The sequence below is a fragment of the Protopterus annectens genome, chromosome 9.part0 (assembly GCF_019279795.1).
Source record: "Protopterus annectens isolate FY-2018-M chromosome 9.part0, PAN1.0, whole genome shotgun sequence".
Classification (NCBI taxonomy): Eukaryota; Metazoa; Chordata; order Ceratodontiformes; family Protopteridae; genus Protopterus; species Protopterus annectens.
The window spans coordinates 1,889,418,633-1,889,444,285 of record NC_056743.1 but is presented as its reverse complement, the minus strand read 5'-3'; the positions used below and the strand labels follow the sequence as shown (position 1 = coordinate 1,889,444,285).

The following is a 25,653-nucleotide window of genomic DNA, read 5'->3' as shown; positions in this document are numbered from 1 at the left end:
ACTAGTGATTATCTGACTCCAGCTGGAGGCCCAGCCAAGACTTCCTATAATTTGAAGAAGAGTATAGTTTCAATCTGTGCAGAGTTCTCATGTAAGGAAAGGTTTAATTCAAGTAGGATCTGGAACCTTACTGAGCTTTTCTCTTTAGTGGAGTAGTGCACAGTAGGAATTAGAACATAATATGTTTTGGTGTAAAACTAACGTTTGAGTCATACCAATGATGAATCAGAGTGTATAAAATAGAGCAGAATGGGGTATGATAAAGGACTTAAAATGAAATATGGTTTAAACATTTCAAGCCTGCATGAACTTAAGCACTCCTGGTGATTCACTGCTGGGTGAGAAAAGTAAAACTATATCTTTTTGTCTGTGAATAATAGAGCTGCTTTCTGTTTTACCTCCTCCATTTTGTTTTCTGTTTTAAGAAATCTGCTTGGCCTGGTGTTTTTGTTTTATGTGAGAGATAGTCACTTAAATGATCTAGGCTGCACATTTTGCGTGCTATTTTTTTTTTTTTGTTAAATTGTCTCTTGAGTGATATTTAAATACACAGTAAATTTCTGGCTCTTTGTCTTTGGCTGAAAAGATTTCAAGCCTGCATAAACTAAAGCAGGGTGAATGACTTCAGACATACCTCACCGGACTATATGAAGACAAACATGACTAAGCTATCAGATTATGTGTCACAGGCAAGTATAAGCCAAGCCTTAAGTAATATTCTACCTTTTCCAAGAATGTTTCCACAATACAAACAGAAAATTATTGAGTTTAACAAGTGGCTTATCTTTTGGTGTCAGTCCAAGGCGATCCAATATGTGTCAGCCTGGGAAGAGATGGTCGACAGGCCACACTGCTTTGCTAGAGATTATCTGCACCTGTCTCGTCTAGGCTTTCGTATACTGGCAAAGGCATTAACCATCACTATAGTGCCTTTTGTAGGCAGTGTCGAAATAACCACCCTACCAATATAACAAAATCTGTTCTAGATAAACTGAAGGTACTGCTGCTTAATGCTAGAAGTCTAAACAAGAAACTGTATTCCCTGGAAGAACTCCTCACTTTGGAAGATACTGCCATCTGTGCAGTCACCGAGACATGGATCAAAGATACAGAAAGCACCCCAGCCATGCAGTGCTACAATGCCTTCCATATGTTTAAACCACAAACTGAGCATGAAAGAACCAATCTTCATTAAGAATAAGTACACCTCGAGAATGGTCAGACAGTATGACTCTCTTGAACTTCTCCATGTCCAATTAACTATAGGCAAAATCCCCTACTACTTCTTAGCTATTTATAGGTCCCCCACCATGAAACAGGAAAAGCATGCTGCCATATTTGGACTTACTGGAGTCACTTGCCATAGAGCCTAACACCCTCTCATGGGTTATTTGAATTATCCTACCATCAACTGTGAAACATACATGACCAGAAACATGTTGGCTCAGAGGTTCCTGGACTTTGTCAATACAAATGCTCTGGAACAGCTAGTCGGCAGACCCACAAAAGGATCAAATGTCCTGGACATAGTACTTACTAACAAGGGAGGGTATTGGACCCCCCCCCCCCCTTGTGATGTCCTCACTGGTAAAATCAGACCATAAATCAGTTTCATTTGATATAATTATAAGACTAAATATCCCATCAAGTTCAAAAACACTTAAGAATTTTTCAAATACAAATTACCTCCTACTAAGTGATGGCATAAGAAGTTTCAAAGCCCCCTCAAATGCAGATAACATAGACTCCTATACAGAGGTGTACAGTAATGCCCTGTACAATCACTTAAGCAGTTGTATAGAATCGGCTGTATCTGACCAGATTAAAACCAGGTCTTGCCAAAAAAAACAAGCCAACCTGGTGGAGCCTTACTATAAACAGACTGTACAACAAGAGAAGGAAACTAATGTCCAGGAACAGGAGGGAACTGGCTCAGAAGAGGAAGAAAGCCCTCTCTAGTAAAACAAACAAATGAAAGATCTTGTCAAGTCCTCCAAAGCTAATTATGAAGCAAAAATAGCCTCCCTAGCTAAGAAAAATCACAAGGCATTCTTTAACTATGTCTGAAATCTAAAAGGGAATACCAGCTGAACTGGTTGTAGATGGCACCACCCATACTCAACTAAAGGTAATAGCCAACGTGCTAGCTGACAGATTTGGACCAAACTTCGACCTCTGTCCCCTCCTGTCATCCCCAAAGTATCCCTGTCATCATTCCTCAGCCTAGTATCTCTAGAGAGCAGGTCATCCTGGTGCTCTCTAATGCAAAAAACATGGCAGCATTGGAGCCGGACAACATCCTAGGTTGCCTTTTAAACAACGTAAAACCTGCCCTTGCGGACCCACTTGGTTCCCTCTTTAAGCACAGTCTGTGAATTGGCCATGTTCCAGTGAAATAGAACACAGCAACAGTAATCCCTCCACACAAAGGGGGACCATCAACTGCCCCTGGGAATTATAGGTCTGTAATAATAATATAAGCTTGACTAGCCTCATCTGCAAAGCCATGGAAAGAATCATTATGGACCTTATTAACAAGGACATTTTTAATCTCATGCCTCTTAAACATGGTTGACTTCTTTGAAAAAATTACTAAGGTCCTGGACAAGGGGAAGACTATGCATGCCACCTATCGTAAACTAGCTAAGGCATTTGACATAATACCCCACTCAGGCATTATAGGGAAACTCTTCTAATTTAGAATTAGTCCTACATTACCAGATGGGTAACCAACTGGCTCACTGACAGGATACATACTGTCAAAGTGGGTGACTTCACCTCTAGCAGAAGACCAGTCACCAGTACCACAGGGTTATGTGCTGGGCCTCTTACTGTTCTGAATTTATTTCCCAGAGGTTCAGGCAAACTTGGACAGCCTGTGGCTAACCAAGTTTTCTGACAATTACAAATTGGGAGCAATTGAGAGCACCCAATAATGTTAATATACTGCAGACAGGGTTAATGCAAACAAATGATTGGTGGCAAAACCACAGATTAAAGCTAAATGCAAAAAAATGCTTTATTATTCCCTTTGAGAAAGCTGACACCACTATTAATTACATTATAGACAGCACCCCCTAAGTGCAGTCCTAGTGATATGTGATCTGAGTACTCAATTTGATAGCAGCCTGAACTTTGAACTTTGATCACCAGTAGTAAGGAAGTCCTTCTATGTGGCACATCTTATAAGTAAAGGCATCGCATATAGATCTAAGGATGTTATAATTCTATTATACTCAGCCCTCATCAGACCAATAATTGAGTACAATGCTCCCTTTTACTTGTACCTCATTGGCCAACTACAACAATTGGAGAGACCACAGAGATGTCTCATTAAGAAATTACAGAGAACACAAAGTAAGTCTTCCATGGAAAGACTGAAAGCCCTGTCACTGTATTCTGTCTCCCACAGGTTGCTAAGGGGTGACCTATACCTGGCATACAGGGCAGTATCTGACCTAGCCCTGATAGAAATGCTACACATTCGTAAATCAAACTGCATGAGGGTCACTTGATCCAAGGATCTTAATCTAGCCTCTGACATGAATAGGTCATACTGGAGAGACAGAAACATCTCCCAAATAACTCCACTTCTCTAAACAAGGTTCCAGTTCATGTGAAACAGTGCCCCTTACTGACCCTTTTCAAATGCAGCCTAGATCAGTGGTTGGGTGACTGCAAATTCACTCCTGGGGTGGCACCAATGTCCCTCCTGGACAAAGGAAGTTGGTAGTAACTACCCTAGACCCTTACCTCTGCAAAATACACTCACCTAACCACCAACAATTGGGGCAAATCAGGGTAAATATGGCTAGGATTATAAGGGTTCTAGGGCCATTAGCCTATTAACCTTCTATGAACCTATAAACCTATGAAAAGGACTTGGCATGGAATATGCTTGTGTATCAAAATAAGACTTGCCATGCAATATGGCCTTTAGTAGGAGTAGAACTCAGATTATAATAGGGTTCTAGATCAGAATATGACTTGTCATGAAATGTGTCCTGTGTTGGAGTAGAAATTTACTTAGACTTTGGTTCTGAGGGTTCCCCTTCATATGACTGAATTCACATAAGTCTGAAACTCATAAACCTGAAAACAAAAGCCTGAAAAGTCACAAACCTGAAACTCAAAAGCCTGAAAACACAAAAAACACATACACTGACTTTAAACAACAGAAACTATATTAATTTCAACTAAGTATAAGCAGGGGGACAAGCACCCCTGCACCTCCCTGTGGGGGGGGGGCTGTGCCCCCCACACCCCCTGCTACTTAAATATACCAACACCAAGATTGCACTTAGTGTAATGAAGTGCAATCCTGGAGTTGATATATTTAAGTAGCAAGGGGTGTGAGAGGGCACAGCCTCCCACATGGGGGGTGCAGGTGGGCTTGCCCCCCTGCTTATACTAAGTGGAAATTAATATGGTTTCTGTTGTTTAAAGTCAGTGTATGTGTTTTTTGTGTTTTCAGGCTTTTGTTTTCAGGCTTTAGACTTTTCAGGCTTTTGACTTTTCAGGCTTTTGTTTTCAGGCTTTTGTTTTCAGGCTTTAGACTTTTCAGGCTTTTGTTTTCAGGCTTTAGACTTTTCAGGCTTTTGTTTTCAGGCTTTTGTTTTCAGGCTTTTGACTTTTCAGGCTTTAGACTTTTCAGGCTTTTGACTTTTCAGGCTTTTGTTTTCAGGCTTTTGACTTTTCAGGCTTTAGACTTTTCAGGCTTTTGACTTTTCAGGCTTTTGTTTTCAGGCTTTTGTTTTCAGGCTTTTGACTTTTCAGGCTTTAGACTTTTCAGGCTTTTGACTTTTCAGGCTTTTGTTTTCAGGCTTTAGACTTTTCAGGCTTTTGTTTTCAGGCTTTTGTTTTCAGGCTTTAGACTTTTCAGGCTTTTGACTTTTCAGGCTTTTGTTTTCAGGCTTTAGACTTTTCAGGCTTTTGTTTTCAGGCTTTTGTTTTCAGGCTTTAGACTTTTCAGGCTTTTGTTTTCAGGCTTTAGACTTTTCAGGCTTTTGTTTTCAGGCTTTTGTTTTCAGGCTTTTGACTTTTCAGGCTTTAGACTTTTCAGGCTTTTGACTTTTCAGGCTTTTGTTTTCAGGCTTTTGACTTTTCAGGCTTTAGACTTTTCAGGCTTTAGACTTTTCAGGCTTATGAGTTTCAGGCTTTTGTTTTCAGGCTTTTGACTTTTCAGGCTTTAGACTTTTCAGGCTTTTGACTTTTCAGGCTTTTGTTTTCAGGCTTATGAGTTTCATGCTTTTGTAGTTTCAGTCATATGAAGGGAAACCTTCTGAGGTCAGAGCAAAACTTCGATGTTTAGGTGACCCAGAATCAGAGAAGGCTTGGCCTGGAATAAGGTTCTCCATTAATTTAATACTTGACTAATCTTGCAATGTGTTTCTGGGTTAGGCTGAAACATTGCTTGGAATAAGTTCCTGAGACAGACTAGGGTTATAAGTTAGATCGTGGCTTGCAGTGCATTTTAGCTCAGAATTGTACGTGGCTTGAAATTTTATTTATTTATTTATTTTACATTTGTTGACCGGGATAGCCCGACTGGATATATGTCCATTTTCAGCAGAGGCCTGGGGAGAAAAGCTCCATCGCGAGTAAAACAATTACATAGCAGTTAAATCATAACATTTAACAAATGCACTTATTGTCAGACATGGGTAAAAACGTTTTGTAAACAGATCCATTTTTTTTTTTTTTACATATATAGGTTGTGTAGGATGTGTATTTTTTCAGTAGAACACAGAGAAGGAACAAAGCAACAGAAAGTTTATTAATATATTGGTTCCATGGGAAGAGTGCGTATTCTGTAGAACACATAGAGATACAACAAAGCAACAAGAAGTAGGTATAACAGACATTAATGGAGGTCAGGCAAGAGGAGATAGTATCATTCTGGACTGGTGCAAGGGCATAGCCACTGTGATTTTAGGAAGATTCTTAGTTGCTTCTTGAAAAGTGGCGTGGATGAAAAGGATGTTTCCCAGAAATAAGGTTCTAAACCAAAATACTTGATAAAAGGAAGCTTGATTAGGGAGCTTTACTGTAAAATAACCAGTTAACAGATAAACAGTTACTGCACAACACATAAGAAACTGGAAGGTAACAAGCTGAACAGTACACGTGTTTTTACCTTTTATTTTACTTTATTTTTATTAGGTCTATGTAACAAATCCAGATGGTAGTCCTGCCAACAGAATCCCTGTGGTAGCAGAGCCAGGTGGCGTTAGAGGAATGACACATGGAGAAGGAACAGCAAAGCTCACTATAAATACACCAGCTGGACAACCAAACTTACAGATCAAGGTAAGAATCGATCTAGAAGGCACGTATCACTGACACTTATCTTGTCTAAGTTTGATATGCCATTTGTATAAGTACACCAGGCAATGTACAAAGCTTGCATATCACAGTAAGAATCATTTTACAAGGCACACATTGCAATGCTTCCTACCAGAATTTTCAGGTCCTAACAGTTTTTGTTTTTTATTTATGTTTTAAAAGGGTAAGATGAAAGCAGTCATTACATATGTTGTTACAAACACAGTTGTTTGTAATATAACATTCATGGTAAAAAAACACTATTGACAGAACAAATCCAATGCTGCATTTGTGCACCTCTATGTATGCATATATATATATATATATATATATATATATATATATATATATATATATATATATATATGTGTGTGTGTGTGTGTGTGTACATGTGTATATATATATATATATATGTATATATGGATTCACTTTGAATAATCGAATGTTCAGAACATTGACGTTCTGATCATCAAGACCAGAACATCGATGTTCAGAACATCGAAAATTCGAAATGAACCTTAAAAAAAAAAATCACAAACACTATGTTATGCAGGGGGGCTTCACCCCCCCTGCACCCCCCACACCCTCTTACTTTAATATTCCAACTCCAAGATCGCACTACAGTGGAGTAAGGGAGATCTCCCATTTACTGCTATATGCAGTAGTGCTAAACGGGAGATTTGCCATACCCTACCTGCAATGCCAACACTCAGATGGCACACACACACACACACACACAACATGCAGGGTACCTTGCTGCCCTGCATACACACCCATCATTCCACAATCTCACTTACCTGGCACTTCCAATTTAAACCTTCGATATTCTGAACATCGATGTTCTGGTCTCGATGGTCAGAACTTCGATGTTCTGAACATTCGATGATTTAAAGGGAACCAGTATATGGGTTCATTTTGATGTATATGTGTATGTATATATATATATATATATATATATATATATATATATATATATATATATAGATATATATATATATATATATATATATAATGTATATATATAATATATATATATATATATATATATATATATATATATATATACATGTATGTGTGCATATTTGGTATGTATGTAGGTATGCATGTATGTGGGTGACTGCAGAAAAATTAACAAAGGGTAAATACAGTCCTTGAAATTGCAGAAATTATCCTGGAAATTTAGGAAAATATATATTAAGTCTGAGCTTGCCATGTTTCAGAGTTTTCCTTCCACTCGGAGGTGTCATTATCCTGGAGTTAGTGTGTATAAGTAGCAGACGTATGGGCTGCAGCCCCCCCCCCATGTTTTTGGGTTGAGGGTCCAATAATTCCTGCAAAACAGCCTCCTTGTAAAAATAACAAACATCTAACAACAAGTTTTAGAATTTGCTGGGGGTGGGGGTGGTTGTTGGAAGTATTTAAATAATTCATGCAATTTTATTCATATTCATATTATAGGTTGATAGGTAGGTACTAGGCTATCGGCCTTAGGGCCTATAAAAGCCCAGCCAAAAAGATACCCCGGCTTTTGCCACCCAAGAAAATAATTTTCCTGTACCACTGTCGAGCAGAGCCACAGAAGTGATCCCCGGGGTGAATTTCCTATTTCCCATCCAATCATCAATATTTTTCTTGAAGAGTGCTAATGAGGAGCTTTGTTTGGTATAGATAGGTAGTTTATTACAGAGTATGGGAAGTTTCTGGGACAAGAATATATCCCTCCAGCATTTTCTGTGTATTGTGGTGGCAAGGTTTAGTTCCCTAGAGTGTGTAGCTTGGAGGGATTTCTTTAAGTGGAGCATGTCTAACAGCTCTGGGTTTGACATAGCTTTGTATGTTAGGCAGAGATCACCTCTGAGTAGGTGATATGCAGTGGAGTAAATCTGGAGTTTTTTTAAGACGGTCTGCGTAGGGCATCTGTTTGAGGCCAGTTATTCTCTTTGTGAGGTATTTCTGCAGCCTTTCCAGTTGTTATAGATGTCTTGTGAGGTACATACCCAAAGGGGTGTTGTACTCTATAATGGGTCTAATGAGTGATGAGTGGAGGGGAACAATGACCTCGTTTTTCTGGATGAGAAACCTTTTGTGATGAGGTGTGCCATGTAGAAGGATTTCTGACCACTGTGGTGATGTGATTATCAACTGAGAGACTGCTGTCCACCTATGCCCCAAGGTCTCTTATCACACTTTCAGTGTTAAGTATACTACCACCTATGTTGTAGTTCATGGGTACAGAGTTTTTACCAAAGGGGATGACAATGCACTTTTTGGCATTGAGCTTCAGGCCATGGCTTTGACACCAGGCATCTGTCTCAGTGAGGCCCTTTTGTAGGATGTCCACATCGTTAGGAATTTCAATTATGGCTCCTAGTTTGCAGTCATCTGCAGACTTCATTAGCCAAAGACCTTCTGTGTTAGCCTGTACTTCAGAGAAGTAGATACCAAACAGGAGAGGACCCAGGACTGAATCCTGTGCTACTCCACTTGTCACTGGTCTGAAGTTGGATTTGGAGTCTGCTACTTTCACAGTGTGGGTTCTGTCAGTGATTCATTTGGCAACCCATCTTGTGACATAGGGATTTATACCTAGTTTATTGAGTTTATCTATAATTCCCAAGTGGGGGATGATGTCAAAAGCCTTGGCAAGATCTAGATAGGCTGTGTGAACCACCTTACCCTCGTCTACAGCTTTGGTGATTGCTTCAAAGAAGTCTATCAGGTTTTTGAGACAAGGTCTGTCTTTTAAAAACCCAAACTGGGTGGGTCCAGAGTTTAGAGATTACCAATGACTTTGTTTATAAGTTCCATAATGATACGTTCCATAGCCTTGCAGACCAGGCTCATCAGGCTAATGGGGTGGTAGTTCCAGGGGTCCATGGTGGTTCCCCCCTTGTGGAGTGGGATAACCATCACTGTGCACCATTCAGCGGGCACAAAGCCTGAGGTGAGGCTATGATTGAACATGGTACTTAGGTGGGGTACAAGTTTGTTCTGTAGTTCATGTATAATGCAGACTGGGATGTTGTCTGGTCCCATGGATGCTGTGTTCTTGGCTTTGGAGAGTGTGGTTTTTACCTGTGCAGCCGTGATTACAAGAACTTTGCATTCTTCTGGTATAGAGATGGGCACTTTAGGGGGTGGGGGGGTAAAGTTAGCACTAAACCTATCTGCCAGGATGTTGGCAATATCAGTTGGATCTGTATATTTAATGCCATTGTGCTGTAACTCAGAGCAGATCTGAATGTTGCCATTGAAATTCTTGACATAGCTATAGAATGTTTTGTGGTTGTCTTTAGAATCAGTGGCAATTTTGTTTTCGTAACTTGCTTTGGAAGATTTTATCAGGGATCACAGCTTCTTACTGAGGCTGACCAGGGAGCTCCTCCAGTCATGGAATTTTACTCTCTTTTGCAACAGTTTCTTCCTTCTGTTGTACAGTTTGTTTATAGCAGGGGACCACCAGACTGGTTCCTTTTTTTGAGGATAGCATCTTGGTTCTGTTTGGGAAAGCACAATCCATGCACTCATGTAATTGCTTATAAAGTGCAATTGTGTAGGATTCAGTAGTCTTAACTGTATTGTCCATCTGCATGGGTGTCATGAAGTTCACCACTTCTGTCTTAAGAAGCATGAAGTTGGCTTTGGAGAAATTTTTTACAATGGTTTCCTTAATGGGGGTGGGGGCAGGATGTGTATATCTAGATTAATTAGCTTATGGTCGGATCGGACCAATGAGGCATTGACTTCAGGTGTCGAACACCGGTCACTCATATTGGTAATGACTAGATCTAGGATAGTGCTGCCCCTGGTGGGATGTGGATAAGCTGATCCAGGGCATTAGAGTTTATGAATCCCAAAAAGCGTTGAGTGAAGGAATTGGTACATGAGTAGTTTTCCCAGTTAATGGTGGGGTAGTTGAAATCGCCCATTATTAGGGTGTTTGGTTGAACCCTAATATTTTCCAGCACATCAAGAAAAGAGGAGTCGGAATCCTGGGGCATGGTGGGGGATCTGTAGCAAGCTACAATTTGGATTGCAGTTTTGCCCAGAGTTAGTAGCACTTGGATAACCTCGGATGCATTATGCTGAGCAACTAACCTGGAGGTGTGGCTATCCTTAATGAATATGGACACACCTTCGCATATGGTGTTCTGGTCCAGGTTAGGTGGCTGAAAAGTGTGGTATGAGTTATAGCCTGGTCTGGAGCCTTGAACCAGGTTTCAGTCACTGCACAGATATCAATGTTCTCCATTTTAAGGAGTGCCTTGAGTGAGTGCATTTTGAGATTTAGACTTCTAGCATTGAGTAGCATCACCCTCAGTATTTGCTTGCCTGTTCCTGTTACGGTGGTGAGTTTGTCATTTGAACCTTGCCTAAAAAAGGCACTATAGAAGCGGCAAGAACCTTAGCCAGTTTCTGGAATCCCAGGGGTGACAGGTGCAGGCCATCTCTGGCAAAGCATCGTGGTCTGTCGATCATGTCATCCCAGTCAGACAGATACTGGATCCCTTTAGAATGACCCCAGATGCTTAGCCAATTGTTGAAGTCAATCATGTTGTCCTTGTACTGCAGTATCATTCTGGGTGATAGCAGAATGCTACTCAGGGCTAGGGTCATACCTGCCTGGGCTACAAGATCAGAGAGCTCTTCTATGTCTCTTTTCATGTCATCCAGGGAGGTACATCTCAGGTCATTCACACCAACATGGACAATGACAGAGTCATATTTGTACTTGGAGTGACCTGAGTGTGTGGGTATGTGTTGGATCCTGGCACCCGACAGGCAGCTGACAGTAACCTTCTCCTTGTTTAGCCTGGTGAGTGGGATATCAGTGTGCCTGACTATAGAGTCACCTATGACTAGTGTGTTGAGTACGTTGTTTTGCTTATTGGCTGTGGTTGAGTGGCACACTGAGTCTGCTGGCTATGCATCATTTGTGTTGTGTTGGATCGTGGAGGTTGCTTGGATTCCTGCTTTAGAGGTCTCTGTTGCTTGAGCAGATTATTATTGAGAGCCTCTGCAAATGTTTTTGTGTTTCTATGTGTGGAGTTTGGTGGTGTAGATTTAGTGAGACTATGGGATGAGTGTGGTGTGGTGCAAGTGTTTACCTTCTCCTCTTGACTGTCAAGTTCATTCTTGATTGGAGAGAGCTTTACCTCCAGTTTGGCTAGATAAGTGCATCTCTCATATGTTGTTGTGTTGGGTGGTAGAAGGGGAGGGTTGTCTGTGTACATGAGGCAATTTCTACATTGCCCCAAAATGCCCAGATTCATCAGATATACAGGAGAGAACACTGGAAGCTGACCCTTGGACATTCCTGAATAAAAAAAAATATTTTCCTCTAGATAAGAGAGGTAAGTGAGTATAAGAGCTGTTTTTCTCTAAGCAAGTGAGGAAAGTAAGTACCAAAACTGTTTTCCTCTAGGTAACGAGAAAGGTTGAGTGCTGTAGTAATTAGTAGTTTATTTAGTGCTTACAAGTTCTGAACAAGTGCTGATCATGAATAAGCAAATTCAAGTGCTAAAACTAAGAATCTGTATCTGGACTAAACTAGTTACAGGAAAGGGGGGAAACAAGTGCAAATGGGGCTTTTAAATCAGAAAGTTGAGTGAGATGGAAAACTGCCCAAACAGTCAATAACTACAATTTCTGGGCCAGAACCACTCCTTATGTGGTAGACAAGTTATCTAGTGCTTACCACTCCCACTGATAAGCTAGAAGGCTTCCCTCCAACACAGAAAGCTTGGGGGGCTCAGAAGCTTACATACAGTCCTGAATACAGCAAATCTGAATCTGGACTACACTAGTTACAGGAAAGGTAGGAAACAATGTTAGCCTAAACAGTTTAAAAATGCAATTAAATTAAAAATGACTAAAAACAATGCAGAAGGAGTTTATTAGGTAGAATAAGGTAAAGAGATGGGGCTGGGGGGAGTGTCCCAGATCAAATCTACAGTGGGGGCGGGCAACTGCAAAAGCCTCCAAATTTAAACAACAAGAAAGAAATATGGAGGGTGAGTAGGGGAAAAAAACACCTTCACCAGAAATCTGAAAAACTATACAGTGAAGCAAAAATAACAGTGCAAGTATTTCTGCTTCTTGAACTGTTTTAAACTGTTTAAAGTTGTTTTTGCACCTGCACTTTTAAAGTTTGTCCTGTTTGTTGCATTTACCTGTTGAGGCTACACACTCAAGTGTGCTAGCCTGTGTTACATATTTATTGCATTTTCCTGCTGTTTGTTGCAAAAAAAAAAAAAAAAAAAATGATCCTTGTTTCCCATCTTTCCTGACCTAGAGTAGTCCAAATACAGGCTTTGCTGTATTCTGGACTTTTGGAAAGTTCCTGTGTTGCCCATTTCCTTTCTTTGATAAAGGGAGGCTTCTTTGTTCACCAGTGGCAGTGGGGAGCTTAGAGCAGCCTATCTATCCCTGGAGGAGTGTTCCCAGCACTAGAATCTAGTAGTCTAGTGGCCGTTTTGGGCCAATTTCTAGCTCTTTCAAGTCCCCCTGTATAAAACCCGCTTTAGCGCTGCTTTGTGCGATTTTGCACATAGCGCAGCATCGGGCAGCACCGCTTAATTGGGTTTAAACCATTCTCGGCTCTATAAAGTCTGCTCTTCACTTTTTCCCTTAGAACTGATCTAGTTCTCATAATAAACACCCTATTCCTACTCTAAAGCCTGGCACTTGCTCACTAAAGCAATTATATAAGTCAGCACTAAAAAATTTTAAAGCACTACACCTTCACAAACTCCCCTTGAGTACCTTGTTCCCCATTGGCCCTTTATTTTCAATTATAAAGGAATTCCCAATACTATTCTAGCATGTCCAAAGGTCAGTTGTGAATCTCCTCTCTGGTACAGCTGGTGAATCTGGGAATCTTGAGGCAATGTTACAACTGCCTCATGTACACAGACAACCCTCTCCTCCTCCCAACAAATTCCAACACATGTGAGAGATGCAACCATATAGCCAAACTGGAGGCTAAGCTCCCTCAACTCAGTACTGGCATAACCAGTCAGGAGAAGAAGGAAACCACACTCACTATAATTCCAGTCTCACATAGACCTACCACGACAGCAAACCAAATACATAAACAAACAAAAACATACTTGGAGGCTCTAAATAAAAATCTGCCTAAGCAGTAGAGACCTCCAAAGCAGACACCCAAGCAACCGCTACCCCAAAACAAAACACTTGCAACACATAGCTCACAAAGCCAGTGTGCCGAACAGTCGCAGCTCTTAAGGCTAAACAACACACCTGATAGACTTGTAGTAGGTGACTCTATCGTCAGGCACACTGACGTCCCGCTCACCAGGCTGAACAAGGTGAAGGTCACGGTGAGCTGTCTGGCGGGCACTAGGATCCGCCACATAACACAAGCACTCAGGTCACTCCAAGGCAAGTACAAATATGACTCAGTCATTGTCCATGCTGGTGTGAATGACCTGAGACATACCTCCCTGGACTACATGAAAAGAGACATAGAGGAGCTCTCTGAGCATGTAGCCCAGGCTGGTATGACCCTGACCTTGAGTAGCATCTTACCCTCACCAAGAATGATGCCACAATATGAAGACAAGATGATCAATTTCAACAATTGGCTTAAGTATTGGTGTCATTCAAAGGGGATCCAATGCCTGTCAGCCTGGGATGACATGCTCGACAAGCCATGATGCTTCGCTAGGGACGGCTTGCACCTGTCACCCCTGGGCTTTCGTATATTGGCAAAGGCTCTTGTCACCCCCATAGTGCCTTTATTAGGCAAGGCTCAAAAGACAAACCCACCTCCATCGGTATCACAAGGGATAAGAAACTAAGAATAATGCTACTCAATGCCAGAAGTCTAAACCTCAAGATGCACGCACTCGAAACTCTCCTTAGCATGGAGAACATCGATATCTGTGCAGTAACAGAAACCTGGTTCAAGGCTCCTAAGAGCACCCGAGCACTACCAGGTTATACCTCATACCATGCTTTTCGGCCCAAAAACTTGGACCGAACCACAAAAGGAGGGGGAGTATCAATATTCGTCAAAGATACCCAAACCTCCAGGCTGGTGGCACAGCACGAAACATCAGAGACTATCCATGTGCAACTAACAGTGGGTAAAACTGCCTTCCAGTTTATAGCCTGCTACAGACCACCCTCCCAAACCCAGGAACCCCACTCGGCCTTCCTGAGAACACTGGAAAATATGAAGGTCTCTCCAAACACCATTATATTGGGCGACTTCAACTACCCAAACATCGACTGGGAGCATTACTCTAGCTCCAACACCCTAGCCTAAAGGTTCCTAGACTTTATAAACTCAAATGCTATGGAACAACTTGTTACCACTCCCACAAGAGAGGAAAACATACTGGACCTGATCATCACCAACATGATGGGGACTCTATGCTCCAGACCAGAAGTGTATCCCTCACTGGTAAGATCAGACCATAAACTAATCTCACTAGATATTCACATCCTGACCCCACCCCCTGCCCAGAAAACCACAGTGAAAAACTTCTCTAAAGCAAATTCTACACTCCTCAAAACTGAGGTGGAATCCTTCAAAGCCCCCGGGCCTGTGGAAAATACAGCCCAGACCACAGAATCCTTTATAAATGCATTCTATGAACACCTTCAGGAATGCATGGATCATGCAATCCCAAATAAAACCAAGACCCAATCCTCCAAAGGCAGATGTCCTGTCTGGTGGACCCCAGCCATAAACAAACTGTATAATAGAAGGAGGAAGCTACTACATGATAGAGCAAAATCCCAAAAAGGGAAGGCATCTCTGATCAGTATTAGCAAAAAACTACGGGCACTCATAAAATTGTCTAAGGCCAGCTTAGAGAGAAAAATTGCACAGGACACTAAGGATAATCACAAGGCTTTCTTTAGTTATGTCAGGAACCTGGGTGTGAATTCCCAGATATGCACAGAATTAGTACAAAATGAAAAAAAATACACCGAACCCACAGACATTGCCAACATCCTAGCTGACAGGTTCAGTGCAAACCCCCCCCCCCACCCCAAAACGGCAAATATCCATCCCAGCAGTGTGCTGCCCCTGACATCTCAGATGCTCAGGTAAGAGCCGCCCTCTCCAAAGCAAAAAACACAGCATCAATGGGACCAGACAGTGTCCCAGGCTGTGTCCTACATGAACTCCAAGAAGAGCTAAACCCAAACATAAAACTACTGTTCATTCTCAGCCTTACTACAGGATATGTACCCAAAGAGTGGCATACAGCAACAGTGGTCCCTCTCCACAAAGGTGGTGCCTTAACAGATCCTGGAAACTATCGCCCCATAAGCCTGACTAGCTTGGTCTGCAAAGCTATGGAAAGGATCATCATGGACCTCATAAATAAAGATATTGGGGACCAACAGACACTGGATCCTACCCAGTTCGGCTTTGTTAAGGGCAGATCCTGCCTCTTAAACCTGGTTGATTTCTTTGAAACAGTCACCAAGGCCATTGATGAGCGGAAGGTGATCTACACAGCCTACCTGGACCTCGCAAAAGCCTTCGATACATTACCACACTCTGGCATTATAGATAAGCTCACCAGCTTAAATATAAAACCCTATGTTACTAGATGGGTTGCAAGCTGGCTCAAGGACAGAATCCACATGGTTAGAATTGCTGGAGGCATGTTAGACTCCAAACCAGTTACAAGTAGTGTCCCACAAGGCTCAGTCCTGGGACCTCTCTTGTTCGGTATATATTTCTCAGAGGTACAGGCCAAGACGGAAGGACTGTGGCTGACCAAGTTTGCAGATGACTGCAAACTGGGCACCATAATCGACTCTCCAGCCGACACAAGCATCCTCCAAAAGGGCCTCATTGAAACAGACAACTGGTGCCAGAGCCATGGCCTCAAGCTAAACACCAAAAAGTGTATAGTCATCCCCTTTGGCAAAAACAAAGTGACCACAAATTACTACATAGGTGGTAATCTATTAAGTACGGAAGAAGTAATTAGTGACCTGGGGACCCAAGTTGATAGCAATCTCTCATTTGACAACCACGTGTCCAAAGTGGTTAGGTCATCATGCCTCTTTACTCATCCCTCATCAGGCCCATAATTGAGTACAATGCCCCTTTTAGGATGTACCTTACCAGACACCTGCAGCAACTGGAAAGACCCCAAAAGTACCTCACCAAGAGGATCAAAGGGTAGAAACAGATGCCATATGCTGCCCGGTTAAAGAAACTCCAGCTCTACTCAGTGGCATACTGCCTGCTCAGAGGCGATCTGTGACTGACGTATAAAGCCATGTTCAACCCGGAATTAATGGGCATGCTACACCTCAGAAAATCCAAATCCCATTGAGCTACGCGCTCGAGAGACTTGAAACCCAGCACTGAAATAAATAGGACATGCTGGAGGGACAGATTCATAACCCAGAGGCTCTCTTCACTCTGGAATAAAATCCCAGTCCAGGTTAGGCAGAGTTCCTCATTGACTCTCTTCAAGAGGAATCTTGACGAGTGGATGGGAGATCGTAGGTTTACCCCGGGTATCACTTCTGTGTCACTGTTAACAGAGACACAGTATACTAACCTCGAAAAAGGGCATAGCAAAATTAATTTAAAATGGGTGGCGAAAGCCAAACACACTCTGGCTAGGCTTATAAATGCCCTAGGACAGATAGCCTAGTATGAATGTATGAACCTATGAACTCTGAAGTCAGCCAGCAATTATATAAAATTAGTCATTTCAATAATTCATTTATTACTGCTCAATATCTGAGTTGTTTGGCTTCTGCTACATACCTACAATCAACTGCATTACTATCTGAGTTAAGTACAGGCATGCTATGTTAAAGATTGTACTGCATTTCATTTTTCTATTTAATTGTGTCATTGAATATTGTATCTGTGTCCCTCTGTAGTTATTTATTTTTCTATTTAATTGTTTCATAGAATACTGTGGTCTCTCTCTGTTGCTGCGCTTAGTGTGGGCTATTGTGTTTCACTTCATTGATATTCAGTGTTACATTCTTAGCCTAGAGGGCTTCTCTGTATTTATAAGTGTTAAGTCTCATGTCTTTGAATTTATTACTGCTGAATATCTGAGTTGTTTGGTTTCTGCTACATACCTACAATCATCTGCATTACTAGCTGAGTTAAGTACAAACTTGCAGTGTTAAAGACTGTACTGCATTTCATTTTTATATTTAATTGTTTCATTGAATATTGTGGTCTGTGTCTCTCTCTCTCTAGTTATTTATTTTTATATTTAATTGTTTCATAGAATACTGTGGTCTCTCTTTATATCCACAGTTAGTGGGGGCTATTGTGCTTCAATTCATTGATATTCAGTGTTAAACCCTTAGCCTAGAGGGTTTCTGTGTATTTATAAGTTTTAGTCAAAACAGTGTAAGAAACTTCTCTGTGTGGAAGATTACTTGTTTTTATAAGTGTTAGTCACATATCTTTGAATTTATTACTGCTCATTATCTGAGTTGTTTGGCTTCTGCTACATATCTACAATCAACTGCATTACTAGCTGAGTTAAGTACAAACTTGCAGTGTTAAAGATTGTACTGCATTTCATTTTTCTGTCTATTTAATTGTTTCATTGTATATTGTGTGCTGCTGAGGCTTGCACCTGTCACCCCTGGACTTTTGGGTATTGGCAAAGGCTCTTGTCACCCCCATAGTGCCTTTATTAGGCAAGGCTCAAAAGACAAACCCACCTCCATAGGTATCACAAGGGATAAGAAACTAAGAATAACGCTACTCAATGCCAGAAGTCTAAATCTCAAGATGCACGCACTCGAAACTCTCCTGAGCATGGAGAACATCGATATCTGTGCAGTAACAGAAACCTGGTTCAAGGCTCCCAAGAGCACCAGAGCACTACCAGGTTATACCTCATACCATGCTTTTCGGCCCCAAAACTTGGACCAAACCACAAAAGGAGGGGGAGTATCAATATTCGTCAAAGATACCCAAACCTCCAGGTTGGTGGCACAGCACGAAACATCAGAGACTATCCATGTGCAACTAACAGTGGGTAAAACTGCCTTCCAGTTTATAGCCTGCTACAGACCACCCTCCCAAACCCAGGAACCCCACTCGGCCTTCCTGAGAACACTGGAAAATATGAAGGTCTCTCCAAACACCATTATATTGGGCGACTTCAACTACCCAAACATAGACTGGGAGCATTACTCTAGCTCCAACACCCTAGCCTAAAGGTTCCTAGAATTTATAAACTCAAATGCTATGGAACAACTTGTTACCACTCCCACAAGAGAGGAAACATACAGGACCTGATCATCACCAACATGGGATTCTGTGCTCCAGACCAGAAGTGTATCCCTCACTGGTAAGATCAGACCATAAACTAATCTCACTGGATATTCACATCCTGACCCCACCCCCTGCCCAGAAAACCACAGTGTAAAACTTCTCTAAAGCAAATTCCACACTCCTCAAAACTGAGGTGGAATCCTTCAAAGCCCCCGGGCCTGTGGAAAATACGGCCCAGACCACAGAATCCTTTATAAATGCATTCTATAAATGCATTCTATTCCGACACCTGCAGCAGCTGGAAAGGCCTCAAAAGTTCCTCACCAAAAGGATAAAGGGTCTCAAAAATATGTCTTATGCTGCCCGACTGAAAGAACTCCAGCTCTATTCAGTCTCATACCGCTTGCTCAGAGGTGACCTGTGCCTGACATATAAGGCCATGTCAAACCCAGATTTGATGAATATGCTTCACCTCAAAAAATCTAGATCCTCAGAACCACAAGGGGGAGACTTAAACCTTGACACGGTTATTAATAGAACGTGCTGAGGGACAGATTCATCACCCAGAGACTCCCTATGCTGTGGAACAAAATCCCAGTACATGTGAGGCAGAGCACCTCGCTGGCCTTGTTCAAGAGGAATCTTGACCAATGGATGGGAGATCGCAGATATACCCCAGGGATTACTTCAGTGTCACTGCTTGGCAGAGGCACAGCAAAATAATAGGCATAGTTTTATTCAAACTAAAGGGGTGGCGAAAGCCACATAACTATGGGCTAGGCTTATAAATGCCCTTGGGCAGATAGCCTAGTATGAACCTATGAACCTATGAACACCTTCAGGAATGCAAGGATCATGCAATCCCAAATAAAACCAAGACCCAATCCTCCAAAGGCAGATGTCCTGTCTGGTGGACCCCAGCCATAAACAAACTGTATAATAGAAGGAGGAAGCTACTACATGATAGAGCAAAATCCCAAAAAGGGAAGGCATCTCTGATCAGTATTAGCAAAAACTGGCACTCATAAAATTGTCTAAGGCCAGCTTAGAGAGAAAAATTGCACAGGACACTAAGGATAATCACAAGGCTTTCTTTAGTTATGTCAGGAACCTGGGTGTGAATTCCCAGATATGCACAGAATTAGTACAAAATGAAAAAAATACACCGAACCCACAGACATTGCCAACATCCTAGCTGACAGGTTCAGTGCAAACCCCCCCACCCCCACCAAAAGGGCAAATATCTATCCCAGCAGTGTGCTGCCCCCCCTGACATCTCAGATGCTCAGGTAAGAGCCGCCCTCTCCAAAGCAAAAAACACAGCATCAATGGGACCAGACAGTGTCCCGGGCTGTGTCCTACATGAACTCCAAGAAGAGCTAAACCCAAACATAAAACTACTGTTCATTCTCAGCCTTACTACAGGATATGTACCCAAAGAGTGGCATACAGCAACAGTGGTCCCTCTCCACAAAGGTGGTGCTTTAACAGATCCTGGAAACTATCGCCCCATAAGCCTGACTAGCTTGGTCTGCAAAGCTATGGAAAGGATCATCATGGACCTCATAAATAAAGATATTGGGGACAAACAGACACTGGATCCTACCCAGTTCGGCTTTGTTAAGGGCAGATCCTGCCTCTTAAACCTGGTTGATTTCTTTGAAACAGTCACCAAGGCCATTGATGAGCAGAAGGTGGTCTACACAGCCTACCTGGACCTCGCAAAAGCCTTCGATACATTACCACACTCTGGCATTATAGATAAGCTCACCAGCTTAAATATAAAACCCTATGTTACTAGATGGGTTGCAAACTGGCTCAAGGACAGAATCCACATGGTTAGAATTGCTGGAGGCATGTTAGACTCCAAACCAGTTACAAGTGGTGTCCCACAAGGCTCAGTCCTGGGACCTCTCTTGTTCGGTATATATTTCTCAGAGGTACAGGCCAAGACGGAAGGACTGTGGCTGACCAAGTTTGCAGATGACTGCAAACTGGGCACCATAATCGACTCTCCAGTCGACACAAGCATCCTCCAAAAGGGCCTCATTGAAACACAACTGGTGCCAGAGCCATGGCCTCAAGCTAAACACCAAAAAGTGTATAGTCATCCCCTTTGGCAAAAACAAAGTGACCACAAATTACTACATAGGTGGTAATCCATTAAGTACGGAAGAAGTAATTAGTGACCTGGGGACCCAAGTTGATAGCAGTCTCTCATTTGACAACCACGTGTCCAAAGTGGTTAGAAAAACATTTTATATAGCCCACCTAATCATGAAGGGATTCACATCTAGATCAGGGGAGGTCATCATGCCTCTTTACTCATCCCTCATCAGGCCCATAATTGAGTACAATGCCCCTTTTAGGATGTACCTTACCAGACACCTGCAGCAACTGGAAAGACCCCAAAATTACCTCACCAAGAGGATCAAAGGGCTCAAACAGATGCCATATGCTGCCCGGTTAAAGAAACTCCAGCTCTACTCAGTGGCATACTGCCTGCTCAGAGGCGATCTGTGACTGACGTATAAAGCCATGTCCAACCCGGAATTAATGGACATGCTGCACCTCAGAAAATTCAAATCCCATCGAGCTACGCGCTCGAGAGACTTGAAACCCAGCACTGAAATAAATAGGGCATGCTGGAGGGACAGATTCATAACCCAGAGGCTCTCTTCACTCTGGAATAAAATCCCAGTCCAGGTTAGGCAAAGTTCCTCATTGACTCTCTTCAAGAGGAATCTTGACGAGTGGATGGGAGATCATAGGTTTACCCCGGGTATCACTTCTGTGTCACTGTTAACAGAGGCACAGTATACTAACCTCGAAAAAGGGCATAGCAAAATTAATTTAAAATGGGTGGCGAAAGCCAAACACACTCTGGCTAGGCTTATAAATGCCCTAGGGCAGATAGCCTAGTATGAATGTATGAACCTATGAACCTATGAACTCTGAAGTCAGCCAGCAATTATATAATATTAGTCATTTCAATAATTCATTTATTACTGCTCAATATCTGAGTTGTTTGGCTTCTGCTACATACTTACAATCAACTGCATTACTAGCTGAGTTAAGTACAGGCATGCTATGTTAAAGATTGTACTGAATTTCATTTTTCTATTTAATTGTGTCATTGAATATTGTATCTGTGTCCCTCTGTAGTTATTTATTTTTCTATTTAATTGTTTCATAGAATACTGTGGTCTCTCTCTGTCGCTGCGCTTAGTGTGGGCTATTGTGTTTCACTTCATTGATATTCAGTGTTACATTCTTAGCCTAGAGGGCTTCTCTGTATTTATAAGTGTTAAGTCTCATGTCTTTGAATTTATTACTGCTGAATATCTGAGTTGTTTGGTTTCTGCTACATACCTACAATCATCTGCATTACTAGCTGAGTTAAGTACAAACTTGCAGTGTTAAAGACTGTACTGCATTTCATTTTTATATTTAATTGTTTCATTGAATATTGTGGTCTGTGTCTCTCTCTCTAGTTATTTATTTTTCTATTTAATTGTTTCATAGAATACTGTGGTCTTTCTTTATATCCACAGTTAGTGGGGGCTATTGTGCTTCAATTCATTGATATTCAGTGTTAAACCCTTAGCCTAGAGGGTTTCTGTGTATTTATAAGTTTTAGTCAAAACAGTGTAAGAAACTTCTCTGTGTGGAAGATTACTTGTTTTTATAAGTGTTAGTAACATATCTTTGAATTTATTACTGCTCAATATCTGAGTTGTTTGGCTTCTGCTACATATCTACAATCAACTGCATTACTAGCTGAGTTAAGTACAAACTTGCAGTGTTAAAGATTGTACTGCATTTCATTTTTCTGTCTATTTAATTGTTTCATTGTATATTGTGTCTGTGTCTCTCTGCAGTTATTTATTTTTCTATTTAATTGTTTCATAGAATGCTGTGGTCTCTTTTTGTCTCTGCAGTTAGTTTCCTGCTCGCCCTCCCTGTTCCTGTTCTGGTATTAATCTTGGTGGCTTTGGAATTGCCCGCCCTCCTGTAAATTTGTGTTTGAACACTCCTCCTGGGTCTATCTCATTTGCTCACTCAACTGAGTACAGTGAGATCATATTTTGACTTCAGACACTCCTACCAGGCCATCTGTTCAGCTCTGTCCCAGCTCTGTTCCAGTCTAGTGTCACTAGCTAACTCTACCTAATACAGAGAGAACATTTGTGAAGGGCAGGCCACTTAAGGTGCTTAATTTTGAATTATCTTCTGTTTCTCCTTTCTCCCTTTTCCACTTTCCAAAAAAAACATTCTAAGCTTGTTTCCTGCTTTTCCTGTAACTAGTCTAGTCCAGACACAGATTTGCTGTAACCAGGACTGTTTGTAAGCTTCTGAGCCGCTAAGCCTTTCTTTGTTGGAGGGAAGCCTTCTAACTTATCAGTGGGAGTGGTAAGCACTAGGTAGCCTATCTACCGCAAGATCCCGTTACAGATTCTTAGTTTTAGCACTTGAATTTGCTTATCCATGCTCAGCACTTGTTCATAACTTGTTGTTAGCACTAAATAAGCTACAAATTACTACAACACTCAACCTTCCTCTTTACCTGGAGGAAAACAGTTTTTGTACTTACTTTCCTCACTTGCTTAGAGAAAAACAGCTCTTATACTCACTTTCTCACTTGTCTAGAGGAAAGTAGTTTTTTTATTCAGGCATGTCCAAGGGTCATCTCCCAGTGTTCTCTCCTGTATATCTGATGAGTCTGGGCATTTTGGGGCAATGTAGCAATTGCCTCATGTACACAGACAATCCTTTCCTCCTACCATCCAACACCACAACCTGTGAGAGATGCACTTATCTAGCCAAACTGGAGGCAAATCGCTCTCCAACCAAGACTGAACTTGACAGTCAAGAGGAGAAGGTAAACATTTGCACTACACCACACTCATCATATAGTCCCACTAAACCTACTCCACCAAACTCCACAAATAGAAACACAAACAGAGGCTCTCAATAATAATCTGCTCAAGCAACAGAGACCTCCAAAGTAGAAATGCAAGCAACCTCCAGCTCTCAACACAACCCAAATGACACATAGCCCACAGACTCAGTGTGCCACTCAACCACAGCCCATAAGGCAAATCAACGTACCCAACACACTAGGCATGGGTGACTCTATAGTCAGGCACAATGATGTCCCACTCACAAGGCTAAATAAGGAGAAGGTAACTTTCAGCTGCCTGTTGGGTGACAGGATCTGCCAAATAACACATGCACTCAGGTCACTCCACAACAAGTACAAATATGACTCTGTCATTGTCCATCTTGGTGTGAATGACCTGAGAGGTATCTCCCTGAACTATATGAAAAGAGACATGAAAGACCTCCCCAATCTTGTAGCCCAGGCAGGTAGGACCCTAGCCCTGAGTAGCATCCTGCCATTGCACAAAATGATACTGCAGTACAAGGAAAAAATGATTGACTTCAACAATTGGCTAAGCTTCTGGTGTAATTCAAAGGGGATCCAGTATTTGTCTGTCTGGGATGACATGGTCGACAGACCATGATGCTTTGCCAGTGATGGCCTGCACTTGTCACTCCTGGGATTATGGATACTAGCTAAGGTTCTTGCTGCCCCTATAATGCCTTTTTTAGGCAAGGTTCAAATGACAAATTCATCACCATAACAAGAACAGGCAAGCAAAAACTGAGGGTAATGCTACTCAATGCTAGAAGTCTAAATCTCAAAATGCACTCCCTTGAGGCACTCCTTAAAAGGGAGAACATCGATATTTGTAAAGTGACTAAGACCTGGTTCAAGTCTCCAGAGAACACCTCTGCATTACCAGGCTACAACTAAAACCACACGTTTTGGCCAACTAACCTGGACTGGAACACCAAAGGCAAAGGTGTGTCCATATTCATTAAAAATGTCCACACCTCCAGGCTTGTTGCTCAAAAGAATGCATCCAAGGTTATCCAAGTGCAACTAACTCTGGGCAAAACTGCAATCCAAATTGTAGCTTGCTGCACATCCCCCGCCATGCCCCAGGATTCCCACTCCTCTTTTTCTGATATACTGGAAAATATTAGGGTTCAACCAAACACCCTAATAATGAGTGATTTCATCTACCCCACCATTAACAGGGTAAACTACTCATGTACCAACTCCTTTGCTTAACCCTTTCTGGAATTCATAAATTCCAATGCCCTGGATCAACTTATCCACATCCCCACCAGGGGCAATGATATCCTAGACCTAGTCATTACCAACATGAGTGACCAGTGTTCCACACCTGAAGTCAATTCCTCGTTGGTCAGATCTGACCGTAAGTTAATCACCCTAGATATCCACATCCCGCCCCCACCCCCATTAAGGAAATCACAATAAAAAAATTCTCCAAAGCCAACTTCATGCTTTTTAAGACATAAGTGGCGAACTTCATGGCACCCATGCAGATGGACAATACAATTACAACTGCTGAATCCTACACAGATGCACTCTGTAAGCACTTACACAAGTGCAAGGATCATGCAATCCCAAACAGAAACAAAGACACTATCCTCCAAAAAAAAGGAAGCAAATCTGGTGGTCACCTGCCATAAACAAACTGTACAACAGAAGGAAGAAACTGTTGCAAAAGAGAGTAAAATTCAATGAGTGGAGGAGTTCCCTAGTCAGCCTCAGTAAGAAGCTGAGATCCCTTATAAGATCCTCCAAAGCTAGCTATGAAAACAAAATCACCACTGATTCTAGGGACAACCACAAAGCATTCTATAGCCATATCAAGAATCTCAATGGCAGCACTTAGATATGCTCTGAGTTACAGCACAACGGCACAAAAAATTACAGAACCAACTGATATTGCCAACATCCTGGCAGATAGGGTCAGTGCTAACTTTACCCCCCTCTCACCTTCTAAAGGGCCCATATCTAGACAGGAAGAATGCAGAGTCCCTGTAATCACAACTATGCAGGTAAAAGCTGCACTCTCTAAAGCCAAAAACACAGCATACATGGGACCGGACAACATCCCAGGCTGCATTTTACAAAAACTTCAGAATGAACTGGCTTCCCACCTAAGCACCATGTTCAATCATAGTCT

The 25,653-nt window shown here is 41.9% G+C and overlaps 1 protein-coding gene across 1 annotated transcript in view; it reads left to right on the top strand.

The window, feature by feature from the left end:
• The window catches only part of LOC122812305 (venom factor-like), a 1,464,680-nt gene that overhangs the window by 82,205 nt on the left and 1,356,822 nt on the right, over positions 1-25,653 (top strand). The window contains exon 4 of the mRNA XM_044084707.1: positions 6,163-6,309. Coding sequence (XP_043940642.1) covers positions 6,163-6,309 — 147 coding nt within the window. The remainder of the gene's footprint in view (positions 1-6,162; positions 6,310-25,653) is intronic.